Consider the following 22,042-nt stretch of genomic DNA (forward strand, 5'->3'; position numbering starts at 1 on the left):
CCACCTCCTGGCCGCAACCGGTCCCTCCCACTCATCTCTGCTAGGGCAAGGTCTGGGCTATCAGGGGATGGGTCCACCAGGAAGGGGGCGGGGGTGGGGGACAGATGGGATATGACCCCCCCCCCCAACCTCTCCTTTGCGAGATCAGCATCGGAAGGGCAGGAGGAGTGGGCTGGAGGGGGAAACAGGAGGGAGGGGATGTGATAGAGGGGGCTGAGGGAGTTGTGTGACTAGAGGAAGTGGGGGTGGAGTGACAAGGGGCTGGGGAGATGGCACATGCATGACAGGGAGACTGGGAATCAGGGAGGAGTTGGGGGGAGGTAGATTATGTGTGTTTGTGGACAGGTGGGATAGGGACAATAAAAGAATGGGAGGAGGAGGTGGAACAGGGAAAGGAAAGAGTACGGGTGGGAAGGGCAATAGGGGTGGGGAGAGGGAGAGATGGGGGGTGGAATATAAGGGAGAGCAGGACTGAAGCTAGGAAAGGAAACATCCCTCTCCCCCACCATCTCACAACCTTCCTCCCCTACCTTCCTCCCCCATCTCCTCCATCCCCAGCTTGAATTCTCCTCCTTCATTCTCTATCTGTCCCCAATCCTCCCTCTCTTTCCTCCTTCAATTTCCTCATCCTCATCCTCCTTCCTCTCCTAATCCTTCCTTTCTTCCCTATCCACAATCCTCCCTCCTTCTTCCCCTTTCTGATTCTCCCTCCCTCTTCCCTTCCCTGAGCTCTCCTCCTCTCCATGAAATTCCCCACTCATTAAACATTAAGCTTCCAAAAGATAAAATCAAAGATTCAGACAAAAAGCAATGTTGGGAAAACAGCTTTAATTTTTGAAATGTAAAGTAAATGCACATAATTTATTATTCAAAATAATGAAAGTGTATGCAAATGTGCCACATAATTTGCTGCAGAACTGTTGCCACAGAATCTACCTCTGATCTGGTCGCAGGAAACGGGACGCTCTGGCATTAAGTTAGTCACACACAAAAAAAGTATCACCTTCTATTCATTTTTTTCTGTCTGCTGAACTTTATCTCCGTGCTTGATGTCCAGAACATTTTGTGTGTGGGGGGGGGGGGGGGGGGGGGGGAGTGTAACTAACCACATCCTCAGCTTTGTACTCCAGTGTCCCTCTAAGGAAGGCCCCAGTTTACACAAAAACAGAAGAAGCTGCCATGCTGGATCAGACCGTGGGTCCATCAAGCCCAGCATCCTGTTTCCAGCAGTGGCCAATCCAGGCCATAAGAACCTGGCAAGTACCCAAACACTAACCCGAGCTGCAGCCTTGCACCGGCATCTTTACTGAGGGGGGGGGGGGATTTCTGGCCTGCAGCCCAAACCGAGCACTGTTTTACATAAGAGGAAGCTGCGGGAGGGGAACCCCCCCCCCCCTACCTCTATCTCTCCTCAGGTCCACACCCAAACAACAAGACAAGAGCAGAGCCCTTTACTGAACTGCGTTACACCACTAATAAGCGGCAAAGAGAGAGAGAAATCTTCCACTCATCCCCAAACTCCGGCAATTCGTCTTTCACTGATGGGCACTGCCAGAGCAGATGGCAGCAGCTGTGCATCCCGGCCGGCGCTCGTCGCATGCACGGTGCTGGGAACCCTGGCACTGTCCGTGCCCAGCACCGCCCTCCTGGTGATGTATTTAACTCGGAACGGTGGGCAGTGGAGTCCCACGGAGCAGGTGAGAGGGGAAGGGAGGGGAGGTCAGAGGGAGGAAGGGGCAACAGAGCGCTGATAGTGCTGTGGGGGTGTGGGTGTGTGTGTGTGTGCGTGCAAGCCCATGTGAGAGTCCATGAGTATTGTCTCCATGTGCGTGAACAGGATACACGTGTAATTTTAACGGGGTGCAGTCACAAGTATGGAGGAGGGGGTGGGGGAAAAAATAAACTCTGCATCTCATTCGCAGGCATCACCCCATTTGCTGGAGCAAGGAATGGAGAGGAACCTTCAAGACAGTAAGGAAAAATGCAATATTTAATACACATGGCACTGGGAATGGCTGACTATGGTGTTATGATCCTGGACACTGACCATGGCTGGGAACGGCCGACTGTGGGGGCGACGATACTGTGACCATGGCTGGGAATGATGATCCCATGACTGTGGACACTGACCATGGCTGGGAACGGCCGACTGTGGGGGCGATGATACTGTGACCATGGCTGGGAATGATGATCCCATGACTGTGGACACTGACCATGGCTGGGAACGGCCGACTGTGGGGACGATGATACTGTGACCATGGCTGGGAATGATGATCCCATGACTCTGGACACTGACCATGGCTGGGAACGGCCGACTGTGGGGGCGATGATACTATGACCATGGTTGGGAATGATGATCCCATGACTGTGGACACTGACCATGGCTGGGAACGGCTGATCCTGGTGTTATGATCCTGTGACTGTGGTCACTGGCCACAGCTGGGAAAGGCTGACTGCAGGCTGATGATCTTGGAACAGTGATCACTGACCGTGGCTGGGAATGGCTGACCAGTGGGTGAGGATACTAAATACTATGACTGTGGTTGCTGGCCATAGTTGGGAATGGCTGACCCTTTGCCCACTAACCATGGGATTTATTATTTATTTTTTATACACCGGCATTCGATCTGAGATATCACATCGGTTTACATTCAGGTACTGTAGGTATTTCCCTATCCTAGGGAGGGCTTACAAAATTTCTACCTGAGGCAATGGAGGGTAAAGTGACTTTCCCAAGGTCATAAAGAGCGACAGCAGGAACCCTGGTCTCCTGGTTCGTAGCCCACTGTTCTAGCCACTAGGCTATTCCTCCTCCTCACATAATGATTTTGTGAGCCCACATCCCCATGACACACGTTCCTTTATTCTTCTCATTCGTGACTGTGTGCCTTTTGTATTTTTTTTTTTATCAGTCAAGGTTCCCAAGCACAGTGTCTCCTGGCACCAGCAGAACCCGCACAAACCAATGGCCCATCTCACAGGTGAGAGCTTTACCCCTTCTGCTGACAGCTAGACCCTTGATCCAGGTTACAGCACCCCGATGTCCCTAAGGCAGGTACCTACTCTCTAACCAGGGGGGGGGGAGCCAAAACAGCCCCCCCCCCACGAGCATCGCCCTGCATTACTGTCACTGCATTACTGTCACGCAGATGTCACCGAATTCAGAGAGATGTGGCCTTGATGTTCCCACAAACGTGGTGTGGTGGGGGGGTGGGACGGAGGCGAGGAAGGGGAGAGTAAGACTGGCACTCGCTCATCTGCCTGCCATGGAGAGGCAGGAGCAGAACATATGGGAGGGGTGGAGGGGAGAGCGGTAGAAACCCAGGAGCGGAGGAACTGCAGTTAAGGAAGTCGAGGGCCTGCAGCGTTAATACAGATATCACCAACTCGGTGAGGCCTCTGATGTCGCAGGAAGCCGCTGTAAGCGAGAGCAGGAAACCAGGCAGGCAAGCTTGCAGGAAATGTCCTTACCGAGGTGACAGGAAAGGCAGGGCCAGTGCGAGGGGGGTTGGACAAACCCTAAGCAAAACCTTCAGCTCTGGGCGCAGCGCCATCCCCCGCCCACCTGAGATTTTGATAAAATAAGCCCAACAATCGTGATGACCCCCACCTCCATCACTCTTCCCAGAACTGTCCCGTAACCCCCCCCTCCCCCCGATAAATCGGACACCACACTTTTATATATTAAACTCTGCACGTGGAGAATACAGATTCGTTTCAGAACTCACGTCACAGCGTTACGATGAATGCGTCGTCTGTAATTGGGTTTTTTTTGGGGGGGGGGGGGGGAAAGGCAGGGTTAGACTGCCGGAAAAAAATAATCAAATTCTGTTGCCATCTGGCTAACGACGACACAAGTTTTCATTACCAGATACTTTGTGAAGTAACACAAGACTCCGCAAAACGAGTCCCTCGCCACCTACAAGGCAAACCTGCCCGTAGCAAAAAACAGCACCACCTCCCAGAACTCAAACAGCAACAACCCTACCTATGAAAAGGCAACATCAGTTCTACTACTACTACTAGTGAACATTTATATAGTGCTACAGAGTGCATGCAGCACTGTACGGCCTACGCCTAAGAGACATTCCCTGCTCCAAGAAGCTTCCAATTGAGTCAAGACAGGAAGACAAGACAAATTAAGTACTGGGGGAGAATGATGGAAAACCTTCAGAGGTCCATATTCAGCTGCAGACAGGTTCTCCAGATAGCTCAACCGGATATTACCCGGTGGCCTGCCTGCACCGCTGAATATACCCAAATACATCAGATGTATTCAAAGGTTTATCCAGACAACGTTAGGTCTGCTTTGCAGACTTATCCAGATAACTTAGCTGGATAACTCTGAATACTGGCATTACCTGGCTTAAATCATCCAGATAATTCAGCCCCACGCCAGGACGCTGTTGGACCAACCTGCGACTTACCCATCTTGAGTTTCTATCCAACTAAAAACTCGGCCGAAAGAGTCGGAGGCGGCGAACGCAGCAGGGAGTCGGAAACCCACGGTTTGTCCAGTTAAGTCCCAAACCTAAAAGCCGGACAGGCCATCTGAACGTGGGACCTCTTCAGATCTGAAAGGCGGGTCAGCAGGTGGGTGGCGCAACTGGACTGTTTTATTATCTCATCACCAGGCACTCTGTGAAGTAATACAAATCCTTTCCAAAAAATAAAAAAAGACACACTAATAGCATAGGTAGCATACTTCCTATAGGGGGAAACTTAACAAGCCGGACTGCTACAGATCCCTGTGCAGAAACTGCGCGCTAGCTAAATCCCTCGCCGCGGTCACACGCACAAAGCGCCCACAGACCCTCGTCAAATACAGACTAAGAGACCTACAGGCAAAAAAAAAAAAAAGCAAACTTTTTTTGTTTTTGTGCTCTGCCATCCCTGCCAGCTTCACCCCTCCCCGTCCTGTGCTCTGCAGCTCTCTGGGGGAGGGGGGAATGGGTGAGAAGGTTTGGATTAAGGGAGCAGCAGTGGCTGTTTTCTACTCTGCTCCAGCCTCACCCCTCCCCGTCCTGTACTCTCTGGGGGGGAATGGGTGAGAAGGTTTGGATTAAGGGAGCAGCAGTGGCTGTTTTCTACTCTGCTCCAGCCTCACCCCTCCCCGTCCTGTACTCTCTGGGGGGGAATGGGTGAGAAGGTTTGGATTAAGGGAGCAGCAGTGGCTGTTTTCTACTCTGCTCCAGCCTCACCCCTCCCCGTCCTGTACTCTGCAGCTCTCTGGGGGGGGGGGGGGGGGAATGGGTGAGAAGGTTTGGATTAAGGGAGCAGCAGTGGCTGTTTTCTACTCTGCTCCAGCCTCACCCCTCCCCGTCCTGTACTCTGCAGCTCTCTGGGGGGGGGGGGGGGGGAATGGGTGAGAAGGTTTGGATTAAGGGAGCAGCAGTGGCTGTTTTCTACTCTGCTCCAGCCTCACCCCTCCCCGTCCTGTACTCTGCAGCTCTCTGGGGGGGGGGGGGGAATGGGTGAGAAGGTTTGGATTAAGGGAGCAGCAGTGGCTGTTTTCTACTCTGCTCCAGCCTCACCCCTCCCCGTCCTGTACTCTGCAGCTCTCTGGGGGGGGGGGGGGGGGATGGGTGAGAAGGTTTGGATTAAGGGAGCAGCAGTGGCTGTTTTCTACTCTGCTCCAGCCTCACCCCTCCCCGTCCTGTACTCTGCAGCTCTCTGGGGGGGGGGGGGGAATGGGTGAGAAGGTTTGGATTAAGGGAGCAGCAGTGGCTGTTTTCTACTCTGCTCCAGCCTCACCCCTCCCCGTCCTGTGCTCTGCAGCTCTCTGGTGGGGGGAGAATGGGTGAGAAGGTTTGGATTAAGGGAGCAGCAGTGGCTGTTGTCTACTCTGCTCCAGCCTCACCCCTCCCCGTCCTGTGCTCTGCAGCTCTCTGGTGGGGGGGAGAATGGGTGAGAAGGTTTGGATTAAGGGAGCAGCAGTGGCTGTTTTCTACTCTGCTCCAGCCTCAGCTCCTCCCCTCCTGTTCCCTGCACCACAGACTAAACACCCTCCCCTCTGAACAAAGATGAAAGCTCAGATGTTGTCAGAGGTTTAGAAAAACAAAAGTGAGTCGAACTACTTAAAAAAAAAATAAAATCTTAAAACCTAACACCAGAATACAACAAGCCACGCTGAGAAGCAATGCTTTGTGGGGCTGTTTATCTGTGAACGGGGAAGCTGTGAAGCCAAGGTGTGCTTAAGAGTGCTTACGGTTCAATGGGTCTGTGTTGCTCTCGGGGGTTTACCTGTTGTTCTGCTGTGACTACCCCCCACCCCAAGAAGCCTATGCAGGGCCATTGCCAAGTTTGCCTAATGGTGAAGCCAGCCCTGAGGAAAGGAGGCAAGCTGGCAACATTGCTTGATGGATTATTTTTAAGTCAAAGTGCTGATCAGATAACAGGAAATGTAAGTTGTCCGTACAGGTATAGGACGAGGGTCGCAGCACAAGGTTCCTTCATGCAGCGTAGGGATTAGGTTACGCTTCTATATTAAACCGACACCCACCCACGCCCACCCATTCTCATTTTTCTCCGGCGAATCTCGTTCGTTTCAGGAATTGACCCGAACCGGGAGAGCCACAGCCGGACCTTGGTGTGGAACGGGGAAGCTCCCCCAGCCTTCTCCCCGCGCCGAACTGCACCTTTGCTCATCCCCGAAAAGGGTCTCTACTATGTCTACTGCCAGGTGGGCTTCCGGAACAGCAGCTGCCGCGCCGGCCTGCCACTCACCCTCTTCAGCAAGGTCTTCCAGCGCCACGACGCCTACCATGGGAAGCCCGTGCTGCTGCTGGAGGGCTCGGACACCGTCTGCAGTCGGGAGCGCGGGGGCGGCAAGACCTGGTACACTTCCGTCAGCCAGGGGGCCCTGGTGCTGCTGGAGCGGGGTCACCAACTCTACGTGAACGTCAGCCACCCGCAGCTGGTGGATTACCAGGAGGGTAAAACCTTCTTTGGGTTCATGATGATCTCCTGATGGGACAGACGGACACACAGAGAGACACCCCAATCGTCCACCCCCTACCCACTCCATGCACACTGTGTATTGGGGGTGGGGGTCCAATGTTTGTCTCACCCTCCCACCACACACACACACACACAGATGAATGAAAAGCCTTTGTCCGTTCTGCACGTGCCTCCAGCAGCTCTTCCTGTCCAAACGTCTTTCCTATGTCATTGATCCTCTCCATTATCCTCCCCCGCCGACCGCATTCCGATCCCCACCCCCACCAGGGGGATTAAGTGTCTAAAAATACCGAAAGAACTGAAGATTGTGTGCCATTTCCTGCGGCCCTTTATTTAAACATCAGCGGCTGGAAATGTACACACTGGCCTGTGGAATGTGTTTTTCAGCTTTCTTTCCCAAGATTTATTTTTGTATAAATATCTTCCGTGGCTTTTTCCAAAAGGTGTCTGTCAGTTTTTATGTTGCTTGCTCATGAGAAATGGACACTGGAGAGCCAGAGGCTTCTGGCTGAGAGAAAGTCTAGGAGAGAAGTTGCAGACTATGACAGATTAATATACAAGAAACAGGACAAAGGGGCGATCAGTCCGAGAGCCCTCCTGCTTCTAGTGCCCTAGAAGTGTCAGGCACTGTGTCCCTGTGCCCATCCCGTCCCAGTGCCCTAGAGGTGACAGGCCCTGTATCCCTGTGCCCATCCCCTGAGCCCTCCCATCCCCAGTGCCCTAGAGGTGACAGGCCCTGTATCCCTGTGCCCATCCCCTGAGCCCTCCTGTTCCCAGTGCCCTAGAGGTGACAGGCCCTGTATCCCTGTGCCCATCCCCTGAGCCCTCCCGTCCCCAGTGCTCTAGAGGTGACAGGCCCTGTATCCCTGTGCCCATCCCCTGAGCCCTCCCGTCCCCAGTGCCCTAGAGGTGACAGGCTCTGTATCCCTGTGCCCATCCCCTGAGCCCTCCCGTCCCCAGTGCCCTAGAGGTGACAGGCTCTGTATCCCTGAGCCCTCCCGTCCCCAGTGCTCTAGAGGTGACAGGCTCTGTATCCCTGAGCCCTCCCGTCCCCAGTGCTCTAGAGGTGACAGGCTCTGTATCCCTGTGCCCATCCCTTGAGCCCTCCCGTCCCCAGTGCCCTAGAGGTGACAGGCTCTGTATCCCTGTGCCCATCACCTGAGGCCTCTCGTCCCCAGTGCCCTAGAGGTGACAGGCTCTGTATCCCTGTGCCCATCCCCTGAGCCCTCCCCGTCCCCAGTGCCCTAGAGCTGACAGGCTCTGTATCCCTGTGCCCATCCCCTGAGCCCTCCCGTCCCCAATGCCCCAGAGGTGAGAGGCTCTGTATCCCTGTGCCCATCCCCTGAGCCCTCCCGTCCCCAGTGCCCTAGAGGTGACAGGCTCTGTATCCCTGTGCCCATCCCCTGAGCCCTCCCGTCCCCAGTGCCCTAGAGGTGACAGGCTCTGTGTCCCTGTGCCCATCCCCTGAGCCCTCCCGTCCCCAGTGCCCTAGAGGTGACAGGCTCTGTATCCCTGTGCCCCATCCCCTGAGCCCTCCCGTCCCCAGTGCCCTAGAGGTGACAGGCTCTGTATCCCTGTGCCCATCCCCTGAGCCCTCCCCGTCCCCAGTGCCCCAGAGGTGACAGGCTCTGTATCCCTGTGCCCATCACCTGAGGCCTCTCGTCCCCAGTGCCCTAGAGGTGACAGGCTCTGTATCCCTGTGCCCATCCCCTGAGCCCTCCCCGTCCCCAGTGCCCTAGAGCTGACAGGCTCTGTATCCCTGTGCCCATCCCCTGAGCCCTCCTGTCCCCAGTGCCCTAGAGGTGACAGGCCCTGTATCCCTGTGCCCATCCCCTGAGCCCTCCCGTCCCCAGTGCCCTAGAGGTGACAGGCTCTGTATCCCTGTGCCCATCCCCTGAGCCCTCCCGTTCCCAGTGCCCTAGAGGTGACAGGCTCTGTATCCCTGTGCCCATCCCCTGAGCCCTCCCGTCCCCAGTGCCCTAGAGGTGACAGGCTCTGTATCCCTGTGCCCATCCCCTGAGCCCTCCCGTCCCCAGTGCCCTAGAGGTGACAGGCTCTGTGTCCCTGTGCCCATCCCCTGAGCCCTCCCGTCCCCAGTGCCCTAGAGGTGACAGGCTCTGTATCCCTGTGCCCATCCCCTGAGCCCTCCCGTCCCCAGTGCCCTAGAGGTGACAGGCTCTGTATCCCTGTGCCCATCCCCTGAGCCCTCCCCGTCCCCAGTGCCCTAGAGGTGACAGCTCTGTATCCCTGTGCCCATCCCCTGAGCCCTCCCGTCCCCAGTGCCCTAGAGGTGAGAGGCTCTGTGTCCCTGTGCCCATCCCCTGAGCCCTCCCGTCCCCAGTGCCCTAGAGGTGACAGGCTCTGTGTCCCGATCTGGCAGGAAGAGTGATGATTCTTTTGAGGATAAAAAGTCCTTGTGTTGGTGTGCTGCCTGTGTGTGCATGCTTGCCTCTGGGACTCACAGCTCAGACCTTGCTGCAGTTTTACAAGTTAACAAAGGTTGTTTCTGCCTTCTGCTTCATAATTCCAGCTCGGGGGGGGGGGGGGGGGGATGAGGGCTGGGATCCTGGCACCACAGTTACCCGTGGGATTCTACCCTGACTGTATATTCCCTCTGATATATCTAATATGGTCATGGCAGTGACAGTCCTCGGCCAGGGTCTATGCATCAGGGCTCCTGCCAGCTCAGATATGGCCACTGGGTGTCACTCTTCAGCAACGACCATGATTTCCTTCCTTCCCTCAGCGGCAGCCTCCGCAACTTCCCCAAGCCCAACCTGGAGGGAAGAGCGGAAGACTGGTCTTGGGGATTAAGCTGGGGGCCTTCCACAGGGCAGCGCCCAGCACTTACCGACAGATCTATCAGGCCGATCCACTTACCCGATTCTTAATACATAGTTACTGCAGTGCACGACTGGGATCTGGCATGGACCTTTCACTCAGCACATATCCTGACACTCAATGATACCTTTAGTTTTACCAAAACAGGTTAAAAACATAATTGATTTGCCACTGGAGAGAGGGGCTCTGTTTTCAAATATGTAATCAGGTTATTATATCTGTTGAAGGATGTAAAACTTATGTTGCTTCAGTATTTATTTTTAAAGTTGCTGTACTTTGCTTTTCTAGTCTTAAAAATGTTTGATATAATCCCACTGCTGCTACCAACACCAACTGTCCCTATGTGCTGGCCCAGTGTGACTCCTACGCTCCCAGGCTCCAATCCCACTACTTCCACCAACCTGTGATAGTTATTTTTTCTAAAATACATGGATTGTGTACATAGTACCTTTTGATGAATAATTATTTTATTCAGCTCGGTCAGGTTTGTATGCACTGCCATCTACAGGCACTCCTTTAAAAATTATTTCTAGATTAAAATCTGCAAACCCCAGAAATTGTACCTTGGCCTGGATAAATAATTGTCCAGTATTTTCAGTTAACTGGTTAAGCAACCTACAGTTCTGAAGTATACAGTACGCACTGAGGTTTTAATTTGAAGTCACAACTCTGACAATGTACCTCACTCCTGCCCTGCAGTACCCCAGCTATTACAGTACTAAGAACACAAACACAAACCTCTGCCAATGCACCTCAGTTCTGCCCTGCAGTACCCGTTACTATTATAGTACTTATAACTTCCTTTCTCCCTCCCAGGCCAACAGGTTTACCGATGACCCCATTCCTGCCCTCAGTAGGTCCTCAAGAAAGGGCATGTAGATTCCCTGGCAGTGGTCACGCTTCTCCCATTCCTGTTTCCTTCTGCAGTGTTCCTCACTGTCAGCATGGACTCTGTTGCTAGGACCACAAGGAGTGGCGGAGAGCAGGAGATGGGAGGATGTGAGAAATGTGGAATGAGCAGATCATAGTTTCCTGCAGCCACGTTGAGCTGAGAGCGCAGCAGGGACCACAAGTTGCTGTGACTCAGCCTGAAACCAAAGCGCCGCGTTCTACCCACCGCCCACTGAAACCTCTCTAGCTTTGCTCCTTTCTTGTGGGAACCGTGGGGTCGGGCTAGTGTGGGTTTGCTGGTGGGATCATGGAAGAAAAGCTGAATAGTCTTTACCCTTTTTTCTTGCTGGGTGAAAAGGAGCGTGTGGCTTTATCCATAAGTGAGTCCGCGCTCTTTCCTCACGGGACGAAGTCGCTGTTATTCCTCTCCAATGCTATTAAGTTCACTTAGAGAATAGCCACTGCCATTAGCAACGGTAACATGGAATAGACTTAGTGTTTGGGTACTTGCCAGGTTCTTATGGCCTGGATTGGCCACTGTTGGAAACAGGATGCTGGGCTTGATGGACCCTTGGTCTGACCCAGTATGGCATTTTCTTATGTTCTTAATGCCCCCATGACTTTCTGCTTCGATCTGGATGCTGCAGGGTGGCGAAAGAATGCAAAAGATGGCATGCATTTGTAATGCAGGCGGCTGCCTTCTGTCAATTCACCAGTGGCTGCATTAGGAACGCATCCTGAGTGTTGAGTTCACTGTCGCTCGGCAGTACCCAGGAGTGCACCAGGTAGTTACAGAGTAAGGGCACACATTTGCACATGAAACCTACAAATATCTCATTTCTACGAAGCATGGGCACTGTTTGGATCTTAGATACTTTATTTTAAAAAAAAACACGTGGGCACTGCGAGTGATGTCTCTTATACTGTAAGGAATAGTATCTCACGCTGGCTGGCTAAGTTGCATTGTAACACATTAATAAGTGCTGTCTCTTATAGTATAATTACCTATATGATTTTGCTTTGGTGCCTGTAAGGACCTGAAGCGGAATTAGGGCATGCTTGTGTGTTCGGCAGTGCATCATTGGAAACACTGTGGCTGACCTACATACACCTGTCATGCTCACAGGAAGAGTGATGGGGTGTTTTTAATTATATTGCAAGGGAAGAGAGACCGAAATGAGGTCACTGCAGGCACCTCTCAACAGCTCGTAGCCACTGACTTTCTTCCCAGCTCTGCCTCTCATCAGGGAGCCATCAGGCACAGCCTCTTTCCTTTTATCTTGCTCTTCCTTATCCAGATCTCCCCAGAGAGGCACCACACACACACAGTCATCCCCTTACTACCATCTCATCCACCTCTCATCAGGGAGACAACAGGAGCACTAGGCTAGTGTTTGCAGAAATGCAGGTAGTTTCCAACCAGCGAAGGGGGACGCGAACGCCGCAGCTCAAGGGGAGGGAATAACCCTGAATATCCTCCCCTGGAGCTGCAGAGGAAATGCTGCCTGCTCCCATCCACCAGCCATCTCATTTTCTTGCAATCCCAGACCTTAGGCACCTTGCATACATATAAAAAAAACAAAACACAACCAACAGGAAAATCTGCGATGTCCAGTTATAGATTCAAGTGCGACTGGATTCACAGCTTCTTATCCAGAACGGGGGGAGATAAATCCTCCTCAAAGAGTGTCATCTGACCCAGCGGCTTCCAGTAACCCCACAGTGATGGGTCGCCTATATGTATAGGAGCAGGGCTTGCTAAAAGAAATAGACATTTTTACAGAATTGGTCTGCCATTGAAGCAAAAATAATTATGACCTCACCGCCCCCCCTCCTTTTTCTGGCTCAACATCATATTCTGCTCCTTGATGCGATATCGATGACTTTCCCAAGGCGCTAGAGCCCTGCAAAAGATATCTTTGCTCTAGGGAATTGTCCTACTTCCTAGGGCAGCGTGCACGATTCCTTCCCCCAACGTCAAACTCCAGCCGCCGCAATTAGGAGTCGCGTGCTGGTAGCGGGATGGGAGAAGACCGCCAGCAAGGCGTCGCGGGTCGATGACGTCACCAGCTCCTCCGCGGGCGGGCTCCCGAGCAGCCATCTTAGTTGTAGTTGTCTTTTTTTTTTTTTTGATGAATGAAGAGAAAGTTGTGTTACAAATTTCCGCTTTTTTTTTGTTTTTTTTGTTCTCCAGAGCCTTGGCCCCGTGAAATAAAACGAGTAAGGGTCTCATTTTAGAGCCGTCTATCAGGTTGAAGCCTGGGCCTTGGTGTCACACCTGGGGAAACATAACTGAGCAAGAAATCCCCTTGCCTGTTAGGATTAGAGTACAAGGGAACGGTTAAAAGTTTAAAGAATGGAAGTTAATGCTTAGCTCGTGGAGAAGTCTCTGGGGGAGGGCAGGCAGGTGGGGCGAAATAACAGGAAGATCACGGGAATGGTTGCATTTCAGATTTTAAGGGGCCAATGCAATAAAGTCGCGTAGAAAGCGGGTGCTGAACAGTCGTACGCCGGTCACGAAAACCGACGCCTAGTTTATCAGCATCGGTTTTCCTTACCGGCGGACAGCCACGAAAACCGACGCCGATAAACCCGGCGTCGGTTATCGTGACTGCCATTCATGCCGGCTTCGGTTTTCATGATGGGTCCGACTGTTTTTTTACTTTTGTTTGTTTATTTTTCATCCTACTTAATATCACAACAATATTAAATAGGAGGCAGTACAGAAAAGCAGTTTTTTCTACTTTTTTGTACTTTTTTTTGATGCGCACTATTAACGCCTGCTCCAGGCAGGCGTTAATAGATGACAGTTAAATATGCATCTGAGACGCACATTTTTTTTTTTTTGCAGCGGGAGTGAATGCCTAATAGCCTCATTCACATGCATTTGCACGTGAAGGGGATTGATTAGCGCCTATTCTACCCAAGTCCGACTGCAGGTTAACAGTGCGCTCGGCTGAGTGCACTGTATTGCATCGGCCCCTAAGTGTGAGATTCATCATGGAAATATTTTGTTACTTAATCTGCTGCATGGATTACTGTCCTACGAAAGAAGCACGTTTCACATGGAAGTTTGCTACATTGTGTGAAAATGTCCCTCCACCTCATTTAAATTTTACCTGTGTTCTCGTAGGCCAGCTGTGCCGGACAGGATGAAGCCTGCATCCTTCCCGCTCACCAAGAAGGAAGCACCCCTGGAATTGGAAGCGGAGGGCCTTGATCTTTTTGGTATGGCAGATGGGAGAACATAAGAAATTGCCATACTGGGTTAGACCAAGGATCCATCAAGCCCAGCAACCTGTTTCCAACAGTGGCCAATCCAGGTTACAAGCACCTGGCAAGTACCCAATGACTTTTATTATATCGGGGAGGGGATTGTGTGTGTGTGTGTCAGGAGGTAGAGTTTAGGCTCCCAGTTTCAGCCAAGGCTCAGTGGCTACATTTTGGCCACCTGGATTTTAGGAATAATTTTTAGCTGAAAATCTAGGAGTACAGTATAGCAGCTTCCCTTCCTTTGATCTCATGAGGGAGTGAGGTCTCCCCTCTGGCTGATTCGCCCTGGGCCTCGCACCCTCCTAGGGTCAGGTGGGGAAAAATGCTGAGTTAATGACCCCCAAAGATTTGTAAGTCCTCTGGGGGAAGGGATATACTTACAGTACCTGAATGTAACTCGCTTGAAGTGCCTGAAAAGCAGGGTCAACCCAGGTCACTGGGGCTGGCGGGACTAGGCGGTTGCCTAAGGCGGGCATCGGTGGGCGGGGTGCCATGTGCAAAATGTGTGAAAGAAGGGGTGACAGCAGTCACGGAGCATTCACTAGGTTTCTACAACATGGTGAGAGAGAAACAGCACTGTAAGAAGGTGATCATAACTCTCTATATCTACCACTGTCAGAGGGCACATTCAGCTTGGGGTGGGTTGGGGAAAGGGGGCGGTGTTACATTGGCCTGCCTAGGGCGCTACAGACCCTTGCACTGGCCCTGCCGGTCATACTGATATTTATTTATTGTTTTGTTTTTTTTTATACCGACGTTCGATATGGCATATCACATCGGTAATAATATGACAGCGGTGTCCTGTTGTTCTTACATAGTAACAAAGAACTTTAATTGACAAAATGAAACTTATGTCGGTATACATTTAAACATTTTAAGCATTCTAACTTGATATGTGTCAAGCAAAGAGAGCTGAAGTACAGATCCTCACTGGAGCCCCGTGCACGCGTCCCACTGGTAGACACACGGACAGCTAAAGAACATTTCATCATCAGAGTCTCACATGGGCATGACACTGATGCATACGAAACACGAATGCAGGACACACGCAACTGACGCGCAGGACTCAAGGAGAGAGATTTTGTATCAACGGTGGGAGCCCTACTAAGACGTGCACATCTTTTGATCCTGGAAAAAAAATGTAAAAGCTGAGGACTTAAAAGAAAAAAAAAGACATGGCCTAGGAAGGAACCCTAAAGAGGAGAGTTGAATTGTAAGGATATTTTGAATAGCCAGTTGAGTTACATAAAATCAGCATTTTGGCTGCCATGGAGATTTTCCTTTCACCAGCAGGAGGTGTCAGGAAGCCACTGATATTCCCTCTTTCCACAGCCTGTCACAAGCAGTCAGGCTTTATCACAGATTTATTGATTGATTACTGCAAAAAGTGCTAAGTGATGTACAGCAGAACATAAATAACATTTTAAAGCATAAATAATAAAAAGTAATGCAAATGTAGACTATCAGAAATTAAAATCAACATGGGCCAGACACATGAAAGAACAAGCTTATCCATCACTAGTACATAACCTGTCCCATCTTAAGGAACAATGAAATTACCTGATAGACGTGGTTAAAGTTATTTAACCTTTGCCCAAACAGTTGTAGCAATAAAACCTGCCTGTATAATAAACAACCTGTACTCTGCAACAAACAAGTATAATCCTTCACTAGCCTGTGCAAACAGGAGTTTAAAGGCCTTGGAGAATTCCATTAATCGTCTAGTTTCTGGAAAAGAATTTGCAAAGCTCTGGAGCAGCAATTGAGAAGGAAAAGCCCTCGTGTTTCAGGAAGAAACGCGTGCTCCACGGAGGGGATGTGTCTAACAAGCCTCGCTGGGACAGACGAAGCGCCCTAGAAGGACATTAGCCAGTGGAAAAGAATCGGTTCTCAGCAATCTATGAACAAGCACAGCCACCTTGTATTTAAAGCGTTATTGACCCGGGAGCCAATGAAAATTTTAGAACACAGGCGTAACATGATCCTTTATAGACTTGCCCAAGATAAGGCGAGCAGCAGAGTTCGGTAGCAATTGGATTGCCTGCAAGGCCGGCGCAGGAATACCAACATAAATTGCATTACGGTAGTCAGTTAATGGAAGGATCAAAGCCTGTACTATGGACCGAAAATCAGCATGATTGAGAAGCGGTTTTAATCCATAGAGCAGTTGCAAATTGAAAAAGCCAGGTCTGACGACTCTGTTAACATGTTGATAGGAAAAATGTTTTGAATCCAGCCATACCCCCAAGACTTCTAATGCGAGAGGAAACCGGGACAGTCATGTCATCAGCCAACAGTTGATGGCACAGGCCCTGCGTTAGGGCGCTGCATCACAATATTTATTTTATTTTATTTATTTAAGAGTTTTTTATATACCGGGGCACGTTAAAAACATCACCCCGGTTCACAGTGTAACGTAACGTAGCAACGGGCTTTACAATAATTTAGAGTAGAAAAACATAGGTAACGTAGCAACAGGCTTTACAATAATTTAGAGTAGATAAACATAGGTAAACATTATTTAGATTTACAGCTATTCACAAGCTATTCACAAGCTATTCACAATAATTTCAGACTTTGCAACATTTAGGGCTCGCTTGCTGTGAAAAAGCCGCGATGCCGACCGTGACTTTGGAGGGGCATCGCACGCTGCCATCCAGTCAGAAGTGAGCCCAGCACTCTGTCCCGGCAGTGGGCAGTCTGGGCCACAGGGTATCGTGTCTGATCCCCTATAGCTGAGCCGTTTCTTGCATCTCGCTCCGGACACCAGCGCCGGCTTTCCCTGGGTCTTCCTGGCTAATAACTGGTTAAGGACCTTTCTGCAGGAGCTCGCCCAGTCCTCTTTTGAACCCCCCCACCGCGTTACGTCCCTTAACCACGTCCTCTGGCAACAGATTGCACAGCCTGATTGTGAGAAAAAAAGACTTCCTACGTTTGTTTTACATTTCCCAGTTGCTAGATTCTTGAAGTGTCCCCTAGTCCTGGTGTTATTTGAAAAGGTAAATAACCGTTCCCTGCTTACCCGTTCCACCCCTCTCATGATTTATAAATCTCTGTCTCCACAAACCAATGAGCCTTAATCTGTTCAGGCTTTCTCCCTCAGGGAGCTTTTCCATTCCCTTTATCATTTTTGTTGCCCTTCTCTGTACCTTTCCTGGGTCCGCAATGGTTTTTATTTATTTATTTTTGAGCTGGGGCGACCTGAACTGCACAGAATACTCAAGGTGCGGCCGCACTCTGGATCTATAGCAAGGCATTGCGATATTCTGTTTTTGTTCTCCGTTCCTTTCCTAATAATTCCTAATATTCTAGTTGCCTTTTTGACCGTCGCCATACTCGGAGCCAAAGATTTCAAGGTATTGTCCACAAGGACTCCAAGGTCTTTTTCCTGGGTGAGGGTGACCTCTAACGTGGAACGCAACATTGAGTGCCCGTAGTTGGGATTCATTTCCCCAACGTGCATTACTTTGCACTTGTCCACAGTAAATTGCATCTGGCGTTCGGAAGCCCAGTCTCTCAGTCTCCCAAGCTCCTTCTGCAGTTCCTTATAACTGATGCTGTTTTAATAATGACTCAAAATAATTTGGTGTCATCTTTAACTCTGGTCACCTCGCTCCTTTGTTCCTTCCTCCAGATTAATTATGAATGCAGAATCCCGGAGCACTCACCTAACGACTTTTCTCCATTTGGGAAACTGACCATTTAGTCCTACCCCCTGTTTCCTGTCCACAGCAGAATGCTGCCCTCCAATCCTATGAACTCCCAATTTCCTGAGGAATCTCCCATGAGGGACTTTGTCAGATGCCTTCTGAAAATCCAAACACGCTATGTCAACCAGCTCGACTTTAGCTGCAAGTCTGTCCATATCCTCAAAAATAATCTAGTAATCTGGTAAGGCCAAAAACTTTCTTTTGCAAAAAGCCATGTGGACTGTCCCCATTAAACCGTGTCTGTTTATGTGGTCAGTAATTTGTTTTAAGAATACTTTCGACCATGTTGTCCAGTACCAACATCAGGCTCACTGGTCTATGGTTTCCTGGATCACCTCTGGCACCGTCTCTGAACCCAGCTCTTTCCAGCAAGTAACTGTATCTGGAGACATTATGTGTATGTGAGAGACGGGAGCTCTTAACTAAGCAGACATTATATGTCTGTGAGCCAGGAGGCTTGTAACTACAGTGTGTGTGTAACAGGAGCGGGTAACTATAGCCAATGACGAGTGTGTAAGAACAGGAGCGTTAACTGTAACTTGTTGACATGTATGTATGTGTCTGTAAGATACCTATATGTGTCTGTGTGATACCTATATGTGCGATAGGAGGCAGTAACCCGTGACACGTGTATTTGGGTGCGTGCGTGGTCTGTGAGACAGAGCCAAGTAGCTGTAATTAGTGACGCCTACGTGTATGTTGGTGTGGAGAGGGACAGCAGTCAGAGGCTGTAAGAAGCCACACACGTGTGGATGTATATGGTGTAACATGACCTGGTAATTGTAACTGCTGGCAGCTTGGCGATGAGAGGCAGTAACTTGCTAGTGTGTGTGTGTGGGTGTATGTGTATGTGTGCGAGGCAAGAGCCAGTAAACACATAAGCACTTTATATTATCTGTGACAGGTGCCCGCACATAATGTATTTATTTTAAAATTTGTGCATTCGGTGTTCAGCGCGGAGCCCGTTTCGTAAAGCGACACGTTGGCGGTGAGCCCTGCTGCAGCTCCTCTGACAGAACACCTCAGCTGCTGAATCCGTCCGCTCTCGGCACAGGAATTCCAGCCGTTGGCGGTGTGTGATTTCCCCAGCTGGGTCACGGCGTGTTGGGAACTTTCCCAGTTTTCAACAGTTGGACTTCCCAGAGAAGGGAAGAGGGGGAGCGAACAGGAGGAGGAGGAGGAGGGGGGGGGGGAAATCGGCCCAGGTGCGGGGAAAGGAGACTCGCCTGGGCCCGAGGAGGGCGAGGACCCCCGCAGAAGCCTTCCTCCGGCAGAGCTTTCATGAACCCCCCCCCCAAGACCTCCCCGCAGGGTGGAAAACACAGCTGACCTTCCCACCCCACCGCCACTCCGCACTGGCTTGATTTGTTTGCCGCTGCAGGGAGGCCTGTGCCGGAGGTCTCTGGAGCATAATTCTTGCACCATGGCTGGCCTCTTGCTCTGAGCAGAAGGATGGGGGTTAAATTAAAAAAAATGAACGAAAAAGCTTATTGTTTGCTGAGAATGAAAGAGGGAATTCCCCATCCCAGACAATGCCTCAGGCCATCCAGGCTGGGAAAGTTTGAGGATGCCTTTGCGAGCTGAGTTAAATTAGGCCGGGGGAGGGAGGGGGATAACCCTAGAGTCTATTTGGTAAACGAAGGGCAGGCAGCTGAACCGATGCTGGGCTCCTGTGCAACAAAATCCTGTGGACATTTTTTTTGGTTTAATTATTTTCCCTTCCGAAGGTGAGCTCAAGGCAAGTTACGATAGGGGAGGTCCCCTCCCCCAGCGGGCTTTCAGTCTAAGGGGGGTGATTTACTAAGCTGAATTAGAGCTTTATTACGCGTAAACAGCCCTGACACGGAGACTACGCGCAAAATATTTGAAATACTCCGTGCGTTATCTTCTCCCTTAAAAAACAACAAAACCCAAACCCCGCCACAACGCGGGAAATTTTAAACAAGCCGAACTGCATGCAGATCGGCCCGTTAACAGCCCGATCCCATGCTGATCAAATGACACGGCTTGCCTCCACAATTTGCAAACCACGTCATTGGGGCCGGCACGTCCCAATAGGCGAACTAGGCGGCCGCCTAGGGCAGCCAGGCTGGGGGGGGGGGGGGACACGCTTTTAAATAAATAAAATACATCTCTCGCCCCCTTTTTTAAAAATCCCCTCCCTGATCTCAACTCCCACCCTTGGCTTTTTGCCTAGCTAGCCATGGTGGTCCTGCGGGGCGTGACGAAGGGTTCCAGGCCCGATGCCACCATAACGGGAGCTTGAGGTCCGGGGGGGGGGGGCGGGAGAAGTTTAAAAAAGAGTGATGGGTTTGGATAGGAGAGGATGGGCAGCTACCCAGGGAACCAAACTTTTAACACCTTTTTTAAAACGTTGGTTCAAAGGATGGGGTGGGGGTGGGACAATGTTCTTTCAAAACCCTGCGTTTTTGGAATACTTGGGGATGGGAATTCCTCAGGCATCTTGGGCCCTTTAAATGACTGCGCTTCTAGTTTTGGGGCCGCCATTGCATGCAGTCCATTTGGGCTATTACATAGTATGTTTCCACTGGGGAGATACTGTGGGGACTGGGTGCCACAGCATGGGGCATCCTGCGGTATTGCTGTGGGCTTAGTACAATAGACCCTTAAGTTTGTACCTGAGAAAGGGTGGAATGGCTTTACCGAGGTCACGAGGAGTGTCAGAAGCGTGACGAATTTGAATCCAGGCTTCTCTAGTTCTTAGCCCCACCACTCTGAGCTATAGGCCACTTCTCCTGAGCACTCTTTACCATTGCCAGTAAGATGTATGCGTGGGAAAAACTTTTCATTTCATTTCGTTTTTCCTTTCGTGTTTCGTTTCATTTGTGCATTTTAGTGCACATTGAAACGCAGAAAAGAAATCAACAGAACGTGGTGCGTTTTGTATCGATTCGAAACAACAAATGTCATCAGTGTTTTCAGTGTTCTTTTAAATAACTGGATATCCCCATTGCTACTTTCCAGTAACGAGGCACCGGGTAATGCCTTTGAAAATCTAGCTGGCACTAACTGGTCTCCCCTGCGCATCCGCACCCTTGGTTTAGATGTTCCGCTGCAGCACGATCCCCAGATCAGCTGCCACAAAATCTGCACCTGGCATTCTCTCCTGCAGACATGGTTTTTCGCCCTTCGTGTGAGCCGGGCCAGGAAAACCACGAAATGACAGATCGGAAAGATGGTCTTCATGTTTGGAGATGAATTCTGTGGGAGAGTTCTCGCTTCCTCCTCTACTTCTCCTTTGTGCTAGGGCTGAGATTTCTCCTCGCGGTACATCTGTGGGCGGAGCATGGAGGCAAAGGATCATTACCTAATAGTATCAGTACAGGGGAATTGCTTCCGTTTACAAAGCGGCAGCAGAGAGTCACCACCAGCTCCTTGGGCAAGAAATTCTGGTCGGCCAGGGGCAGAAGTGGGAGGGATATTTTTAATGCAAGAAAGGAGTTAAACAAACATGGAATAAACAGCTTTTAATCTATGGGCCAGGAGTGATATGCAGCGGTAGAGCTGTGCATGTGTGTGGTGCCGCAGAGAGCAGGAGTGAGGTGTATTGGGTGGAGCTGTGTGCAGGGGCCAGGGTTAGACACACTGGGGACCAGTCACCCTGAAGCTCTGCCTCCATTACATTATTCAGCTTCGCCGAGGAGGCATGGCGCTGGGGCCCCAGGCAGTTGCCCCGTGTGCCTCCCTCCTCACCCCTTAATACCATGCCTGGCTGAGTGCCTGTGTTCCGGTACTGGAGCAGCAAAGGGGGGGCGGGGGTGCTGGCGGGGTCAGGAATGAGGTCAGTGGGTGGCAGAGTGGGTGTGCTGCGAGTTATCCGTGGTACTGGAATAGCAGGAAGTGCTGGCGGGGCAGGAATGAGGGTGCATTGGCATAGGATGGTGTGCCCTGCGAGTATCCCGGTACTGTAATAGCAGGAAGTGCTGCGGGGCAGTAATGAGGTGCATTGGCAGAGTGGTGGTGGCCTGCGAGTATCCTGGTACTGTAAAATGAACAGGAAGTGCTGCGGGGCAGGAATGAGGTGCATTGCCAGAGTGGTGTGCCTGCGAGTATCCCGGTACTGTAATAGCAGGAAGTGCTGCGGGGCATGGAATGAGGTGCATTGGCAGAGTGGTGTGCCTGCGAGTATCCCGGTACTGTAATAACAGGAAGTGCTGCGGAGCAGGAATGAGGTGCATTGCCAGAGTGGTGTGCCTGCGAGTATCCCGGTACTGTACTAGCAGGAAGTGCTGCGGGGCAGGAATGAGGTGCATTGGCAGAGTGGTGTGCCTGCGAGTATCCCGGTACTGTACTAGCAGGAAGTGCTGCGGGGCAGGAATGAGGTGCATTGGCAGAGTGGTGTGCCT

At 51.1% G+C, this 22,042-nt stretch overlaps 1 protein-coding gene across 1 annotated transcript; it reads left to right on the top strand.

Annotated features, from left to right (window-relative positions):
• Positions 1-313: 313 nt before the first annotated feature.
• LTB (lymphotoxin beta) lies at positions 314-7,642 on the top strand. The gene is made up of 4 exons (XM_029585927.1): positions 314-1,697; positions 1,923-1,971; positions 2,913-2,981; positions 6,552-7,642. Exons 1-4 carry the CDS (start codon positions 1,542-1,544, stop codon positions 6,968-6,970), a joined length of 693 nt encoding a protein of 230 aa, XP_029441787.1. The 5' UTR covers positions 314-1,541; the 3' UTR covers positions 6,971-7,642.
• The last annotated feature ends 14,400 nt before the right edge of the window (positions 7,643-22,042 follow it).

Source organism: Rhinatrema bivittatum, unplaced genomic scaffold (genome assembly GCF_901001135.1).
Source record: "Rhinatrema bivittatum unplaced genomic scaffold, aRhiBiv1.1, whole genome shotgun sequence".
In the NCBI taxonomy this organism is placed as follows: Eukaryota; Metazoa; Chordata; class Amphibia; order Gymnophiona; family Rhinatrematidae; genus Rhinatrema; species Rhinatrema bivittatum.

Bases quoted from the DNA above. Each gene is read 5' to 3' on its own strand.
- LTB (XM_029585927.1), top strand. From the start codon at position 1,542: ATGGGCACTGCCAGAGCAGATGGCAGCAGCTGTGCATCCCGGCCGGCG. The intron at 1,972-2,912 runs GTAAGGAAAAAT...TTTTTTTATCAG, and splicing joins GGAGAGGAACCTTCAAGACA to TCAAGGTTCCCAAGCACAGT. The intron at 2,982-6,551 runs GTGAGAGCTTTA...CGTTCGTTTCAG, and splicing joins ACCAATGGCCCATCTCACAG to GAATTGACCCGAACCGGGAG.